Source organism: Grus americana, chromosome 14, assembly GCF_028858705.1.
Source record: "Grus americana isolate bGruAme1 chromosome 14, bGruAme1.mat, whole genome shotgun sequence".
In the NCBI taxonomy this organism is placed as follows: Eukaryota; Metazoa; Chordata; class Aves; order Gruiformes; family Gruidae; genus Grus; species Grus americana.
In genome coordinates this window covers 6,550,931-6,558,028 of record NC_072865.1, presented here as the reverse complement: position 1 = coordinate 6,558,028, position 7,098 = coordinate 6,550,931, and the positions used below count along the sequence as shown (strand labels likewise).

At 56.7% G+C, this 7,098-nt stretch overlaps 1 protein-coding gene across 4 annotated transcripts; it reads left to right on the top strand.

The window, feature by feature from the left end:
• Window positions 1-703: 703 nt before the first annotated feature.
• On the top strand, window positions 704-6,832 carry LOC129212951 (zinc-binding protein A33-like). 4 transcript variants are annotated; one of them, XM_054842189.1, is made up of 7 exons: window positions 704-767; window positions 1,361-1,635; window positions 2,258-2,353; window positions 4,046-4,276; window positions 4,678-4,697; window positions 5,483-5,598; window positions 5,707-6,832. In XM_054842189.1, exons 2-7 carry the CDS (start codon window positions 1,363-1,365, stop codon window positions 6,249-6,251), a joined length of 1,281 nt encoding a protein of 426 aa, XP_054698164.1. In that variant the 5' UTR covers window positions 704-767; window positions 1,361-1,362; the 3' UTR covers window positions 6,252-6,832. The 4 variants fall into 4 exon arrangements, with proteins under 4 accessions (XP_054698164.1, XP_054698161.1, XP_054698162.1 ...); XM_054842186.1 differs by having other exon boundaries at window positions 4,043-4,276; XM_054842187.1 differs by having other exon boundaries at window positions 711-767; window positions 1,358-1,635; window positions 4,043-4,276.
• The last annotated feature ends 266 nt before the right edge of the window (window positions 6,833-7,098 follow it).

Sequence of the window (7,098 nt, the reverse complement as noted above, 5' to 3'; positions counted from 1 at the left end):
GCAGTTAGGAGAGAGATGGCCTCTGCAACAGCTGCTTGTCCCTGTGCATTCCCTCCTTTTACTTTTCTATGCTTTTACTTCCAGTATCAACAGCTCTTGTGATTTTTCTCACAGGTCTTCCAGTGTTTGCTGCTTCACACAACATCCCAGGGCCCACCATCAGGTGACCACACAAGGGTGAAAACCCCTTTCTTTTGCTAACAAGCCCTTGTGATTACTGAGCGAAACCTGAAGCTGTGACCCCAAAGCGTTGGCGGGAGTTGGCTCTCTGAAGGTCCCGTGACTTGCAGAACAAGCTTGAGACCCTTGGCGAAGGGAAACCGGGGAAGAGAGGGGAAGGCCGTTCCCCGGGGCTCATTTCCACGCTGTCATTGCTGAATGCAGCAGCGGGCTGAATGCAGCAGCGGGGCGGTGCAGGAGCAGTGCAGGACAGGGGCGATGCAATGCGATGCAATGCAATGCAATGCAATGCAATGCAAAGCAATGCGGTTCAGTGCCGTGCAGCGGTGCACGGCACGCGCCCTCCCACGGGCGGCGCGCGAGGCCCCAGCAGCTGTCCCGGCCCCACGCACACGTGACCACGTCACATGCCGGAGCCCCGCCCGACCCCCAGGCCGCAGCTTCCATCCAATGAGCAGATGGGCGGGCGGCGCTTCCGCAAGGCGATTGGTCGAGGCGTGCGTCAGTCCGCGGGCGGGGCGGGGCGAAGGCTCCAAGTTCGGAGGGCGCAGGCTGCGCGGTGCGGTGCGGTGCTAGGGGGGAGCGAGGTGGGTCCGAGGTGGGTCGCTTGGGATCGCGGGGTGGGTCCGAGGTGGGTCGCTTGGGATCGCGGGGTGGGTCCGAGGTGGGTCGCTTGGGATCGCGGGGTGGCTGGGGCTGTACCCAGGGGAGTGGGGCGGGGGTTGCGCAGCACAGGGCGGGGTACGTGCCCCAAGGCTCGGGCCCCAGGGGGGTGCAGCGGGCTCTCGCAGCCCGGAGCTGGGCCCTCAAGCAGCTGGGGGGGGCTGCTGGCTGTAGGGGGGCCGTACCCCTTCCCTGGGGCCCTGCCAGGGACACACGGCCCTAGGGGTAGTTTTGCTGAAGTAATGGCAAACAAAGCTGTTATTTTGCAAAGGGACCGACCCTTTCCTGGGACTTCACTGTAATTCCCGCTGTTTGGGGCTTTCCAGGGCTGGATACACCTGTGCGGCACCTGGGCAGGTCCTGTGCCTCCTGGCCGAGGTCTGGCAACCAAACCCTGTGCCAGAGCACCCGGTAGAGCCCAGCCTGAGGAGCGGCAGAAGTCTGCCCTATCTCTGAGGGAAGGGGCTTTTGGGATGGTGGTGGCAGGAAACTCAGGGTGGGATCCGTGTTCCAGCAGGGATGGCCGGCAGGAGCCAGGACCGGAGCCTGCGGGAGGAGCTGACATGTGTCATCTGCTGCGACCTCTTCAGCGAGCCCGTCATGCTGGACTGCATGCACCACTTCTGCAAGGCCTGCATCCAGGGCTACTGGGAGAGCTGTGCCCGTGTCCCCTCCTGCCCCCAGTGCCGCCGCGAGTTCCCCAACCGGGCTTTCCGCACCCACTACCTGCTGTCGGGGCTGGTGGAGAAGGTGCGGCGCTGTGGCTCTGAGGAGCATCGGCACAAGATGCAGGTGAGCGGCTTCTGCCTGGCTGGGGGAAAAGGGTATGGGAGCTGCCTGAGCCCTGTGCAGCCAGGGCGAGCCCACCAACCCCTCATCCCACAGTCGGTTCCCCTGCCAGGGAGCCCTGTGTGCGCCTCACCTGACCCTACTGCAATGACATCTGTGTCTCTTCCTGATTCATTCCCTCTCCCTATTTCCTTCTAGCTGGCTGTCTTTGGGACACTTTCTTTTCTTGCATTTCTTTCCCTCACTACAGTCCCCAACTTCCACCGCAGCCTGGTTGTGCCTTATGTAGGCACCACACAGCCAGGGGGTGAGGGCTGCTTGTGCCATGTGTGCTGCTTGAGGGGCCAGTTCCTGCATGAGTCAGTTAACAGCACCCAGGTTTTAAACCTTCTGCAAACAGATATCCCAGGCTGGAGCTCCCAGTCTTAAAAATAAATTTGTTTCATTATGTGCACACATATATAGTTCTCAAGCCTGTGCATCAGGTGCTTTCTTCTCCTTACTGCCTTTATAAGAAATCCTGTTGCAGCCTCCCTCTAATGCTGGCATCAGGAATTGGGGTTACTCCTGAATCACAGCAGAGTAGTGAAATGGTCTCCTCACCTTCTTTTCCTTGTTCTTGCAGAAGCACCTGGAAGATGCTTTGCAAGCTCGTCAGAAGGAGATGGAAAACTTCTTGCAGAGGAAGCGTGCGGCACAGGAAGATATCTGTGGCCTGACGGTAATGGCCTGTGATAGCTGCTTTTTGTACAGCCTCTGGGTTAATGCTCATAGAGGATCCATGTATCACTTCAGCTGAGATTCAGCTCAGTTTCCTGTAAAAATCTAGATGAATAACAATGTAGGCATCTGAACAAACTCCCCCAGATATATGCCAAAGCCCATCACACAGTGGAGGCTTTGGGAAGAGGCATTAAGCACTTGTAAATGCTGCATTAACAAGGTGCAGAGCCAAGACAGGGTGAGTGGTGAGAGCTGCCAGCTGAGCAGCCTGTTCTGTCCCTGCAGCGCTCCTGCTTTGGGAGAGGGTTAATTCTTGGAAGCTCTAAAATCCTCTTGTGTGTCTGAAGGGGTGGCAGCAGAGCTGAAGAAGCTGGGTCAGCAGCGGCAACATTGGCACTGCAGAGAGCAATGACCTTGTCACAAGGACCATGTTTAGATTGACTGAAGCTCTGAGACAACGTGAGGAGCCTGAGTGCTCTCTCCGGGCTCAAGTGGCACCAGGCTGCCTACTTGTCAATGAAGCAACAACAGCCACAGGCTGACTGTGCTTCTTCCATCTTGAGTGACATAAAAGTCTTAAAAGCCAAAGAAGAAGAGTTTAAGGAAAACAGAAGTTGTTCAGAGGTGAGATAGAACTGATGGGAGACTGTCTTCCAGCTGAAGTCTCTGATCCCCCTGCCTGCACTGTTCCATACCTCTATCCCACTGCCAGATTTGTAATAGACCTTTGAGGTTAATGAAGACGTTTTAGCAAATAAGCACATGTGGCTGATGTCCCATTGCAGTGGAAGGCCTGACTAAGAGGTGTTTCAAGAGTAAAGGAGCAAATTGCTGATCTGAACATGCATGTCCTCTGTGGTTCTGGTGTGTCAGCACAAGCACCTGTGAGAGCAAAGAGAGGCTGGGGTGCTGTGCTGGCTGGTAAAGCTTCAGATGTACTCTGGGGGAGACGGGTTTCCTGCTGGTATAAAGGGATGTGCATTTCGGGAAGTGCTTATCAAGAAAATAACGAGGGCTAAGGTTGCACTTAGAGATTAAAAGCTTAAAGATTGGGAAAATAAAAAGTCATTGGCTGTCTCTTGCAAACAGGCAGGAAGGCAGTGAGAGCCCCACAAGGTTGGCTGGCTGGCCGACTAAACAACTGGAAAAAAGTGACCTCTGAAAAGAGCTGAATGGGATTTTATCAGCCTTAACTAGAGATTAGCTTGTGCAGCTCCCCTGTTTCTCCCATACAAACAGGAGCCCTGAGGGACAGAGGCATTGGAGAAAAAAAAGCAAGTTACCAATGTCAGGCAGCTCTGCCCAGGGTCTGGCACAATGTGAAATAAAACCTAACTAACCTGAACAGCTGAGTCTGCAGCTCCAGAAGAGCAAAAGAGCTCCAGTCTTGCACACAAGCAAATTCCTGGTGGTATGGGAGAGGGCTGTGGGCTCCCACTGTGGCTGGGTGCAAGGATTTCTAGTTAAGGTGACTGAGTCATTGGTAAAACTTGGGTTTTGGTTGGTTTGGGTTTTCTCCCCCTTCAGTTCTGCAGCCTTGAAAGTTTTCCTTGTGTCCTGTTCTCCATCCAAAAAGTTGTGGGTATGTCTGGGACACTGATTTCAAGGACTCTCTATGCAGATTAACAGTCCCAGCCATGTTTTAGCTGCCAGCCAGACTCATGTTCTACCTTTTCCCTCTGCTCAGAAGGTTTCTGGAGAGCTGAACTTCAAGATCCGTGCGGAGTTTACCCGCCTTCATCAGATCTTGGAGGAAAAGGAGAGAGCTGTGCTGGCAGAGCTGGGTGAAAAGGAAGAGCAGTCGCTGGCACGGCTGCACAGAGATGTCCACCGGCTGGAGGAGGGAATGTCGGTGCTGCAGAGGGACATAGAGCGCATAGAGCAGACCCTGAGCAAGATGGAAGAGGTGTCATTGCTGGAGGTGAGCATGCTTGGCTGACCCTGGCAGGAGGCTGAGGGCGTTTCAGGATCTGAATTTGGGATGGGGAGAGTCCTAAGTGACAGCAGCAGACTATACCTGGAAGTCATTCTCACTGCCAACCCTCTGGATTATCTACCCATTTCCTTGGAGTCTGGAGGCTTTAGCCACAAGGGATATGGTGATCTTTCCAATGTGGTGGGTCTCAGGAGCCACCTTCTTCCTCTGTCACCCTTGTGAAATTACCTGGGCAGTGCTCAGGCAGTTTCCCCCTGGGTTGCGGTCCTGGCAGATTGGTTTCCTCTCTGTGCTTTGTGGCAGCAGGAGGCAGGACAGGGAGATTATTTGTGCAGCTGCATGAATTACAGACAGTGACTGCTAATTCTCTCTGCTCCTCACTGCAGGTGGAGAGCCTGGATATCAGGTACGTGTCTGGCATGAAAGAAGCCGATTCCCTTTTCAGGAGCTTATCTCTGTCCCTGGCTGGGACCACATGGGGAAGGATCTTATCTCTGGTTTTAAAAGCATCCCAAATTGCTCAGCAAGCTGCTGGTGCTGTGCTCAGTGGGGGCTGGTCCCCAGCATGTGTTGGATGCTCTCCCCAGGGAGCATGTGTGTCGAGACAGCTAGGTTGGAAGAGCAGGTGGAGGTGACATGCTGGTTTGGAATGGGTGCAAGAGCTGTGCATGCTGCAAGCGGGAGCAAGGCTGATGCCACAGACTTTGGGTGCTTTGGCTTCTCCCTGCCCTTAGCTTCTTACAACTCACGAGGCTGCAAAACAGACCACAAGGTGCAGGTTTGTCTGAGGCTGCGAGTAGCTGAGGGCCAGAACTGCCATAGGGGAGCGTGTCCCTGTCCCCTCCCTCCCTCCCTGGGGGCTGCAGTAGGATGCAGCCTGGCTCTACAGGCCTGGCCTGTTCACCCGCTCAGGAGTCCTGCTTGCGTGTGCTGGGTGCTGGTCTGTTGTGAGTCACTGCTCTGCGAGCGGTGCTGCTGGATCTGTCTCGGTCCACAACATCTCTGCCCCGAGCCAAGTGCCACACTGGGGGTAGTGCCTCATCAGGGGAACAAGCAGCTGCCAAGGAGGTTTGTGCCCATCTTTACCAAATCCATCGCACGCGGTAGTGTGCTGCATTCCTGTCTGTGCTCTTCCCGCATGCCTCACTAGCAGCACAGCAGAAGGGTTAACTGCTGCTCTCTCTGCCCCAGGCCCTCGGTGCGTGTTGAGACCCAGCCTGCCTTTGACCTGGAGCACTACAGGGACAGCCGCGGTGGCCCCTTGCAGTACATCTTCTGGAGACAGATGCTGCAGTCCATCTGCCCTGGTGAGCAGATAGGTGTGAGGGATGGATGTGCTGGATGGTGGTGGGACATGGGGTGCTCTGCAGAGGGAATATGCAACCAGTAAAATGCCATGCTCCATGTCTACACAGCTCCTGCCCCACTCACCTTCGACCCTGAGTCAGCCCACCCCAACCTGGTCTTCTCCAGAGACCTGACAGCTGTGACAGAGAGGAATCGAGCCCCGCCTGTCCCCAGCAGCCCCCGGCGCTTCCGTCAGTGCGTCAATGTCCTGGGCGCACAGACCTTCGACAGTGGCCAGCACTATTGGGAGGTCTGGGTGGGCAGCAAAACCAAGTGGGACCTAGGGGTGGCCGCCGAGGCTGTGGACCGGGCAGCAAAGGTCAAGCTGTGCCCAGAGAATGGCTACTGGACGCTTCGCCTGCGGAACAGGAGGGAGTACTGGGCCACCGCCACCCCCTGGGTGCGCCTGACTCCCTCCCAGCCCCTCCGGAAAGTGGGGGTCTTCCTGGACTGCCAGGAGGGCACTGTTACCTTTTTTGATGCCGGGGACATGTCCCACCTCTTCACCTTCCACCAGGTCTCTGCGGAGAGATACTGCCCCTTCTTCAGCACCTGCTTCAGCGATGGGAGGGACAATGTGGAGCCCATGCGCCTCTGCCACCTGGCCCTGTGAGGGATGGGGAGGAGCAGGGCACTTTGGGGACACCAGCCTGGCTCCATGGTTCTCCTTGCCATGCTGCTGGTGGGCTACCTGGGGCCCTGCTGGAGACTGGTCCTGCATGCATGGACCTGGTGGGTGTTGGAGTGGCTGCTTTTGGTTTCAGTTTTGGGGGGAAGGAGAGGGATGAGTCTCTTCCCAGCTCCTGTCTGCTGTCCCCTCTGCGTGCTGTGGGCTGCGGGTGCTGCACTGCAGTCCCAGAGGTGCCTGACACCCCTTGAAGAACAACCTTCCCTGCCAGGGCATTGCACGTTCAGTACCTGCAGCCGCAGGGCTCCAGCAGAGGTGGCTGCAGGCTGCTTGCACCTCTTGTCCCTCTGCGCTCCTACCCAGGAGAGGAGGAGGGCAGCAGTCCCAGGCGCCTCTTACACATCTGGTTCTTGTGGTGGGCTTTCTCTGCTCAAAGAGCTTTATGGGGAAGGGCTCCGGGCCGGCGGCAGAGGGAGCTTGGCACATGGTGTGGGTCCTACTGCAGCCCAGGGACTGCGTTGCTGCCTCCCTTCTACTCAGTCACCATTAAAGCTCATTAGACCACTGCCTGTTGGACCTGCTCCTGGCTTGCTGGTGGGAGGGGGATCTATTGCACTGGGGTGTAGCACAGTCTGGGGGTGCAGGGCAGCCCTCTGGCCCCTGCTCCAGCCTGGGCTCATTCCCTCCACCTGCAGCACAGGAGGCACAAAAGAGCTGGTGTCCTCACTCAGCCCTTCCCTGCATGTCTTGCAGTGGCTCTTGGTTTCTTCCTCACCCCTGTACCAGGCTGCTTGGGAGCAAGGTGGGGTTTGGCAGCCCTAGGGGGTGGAGT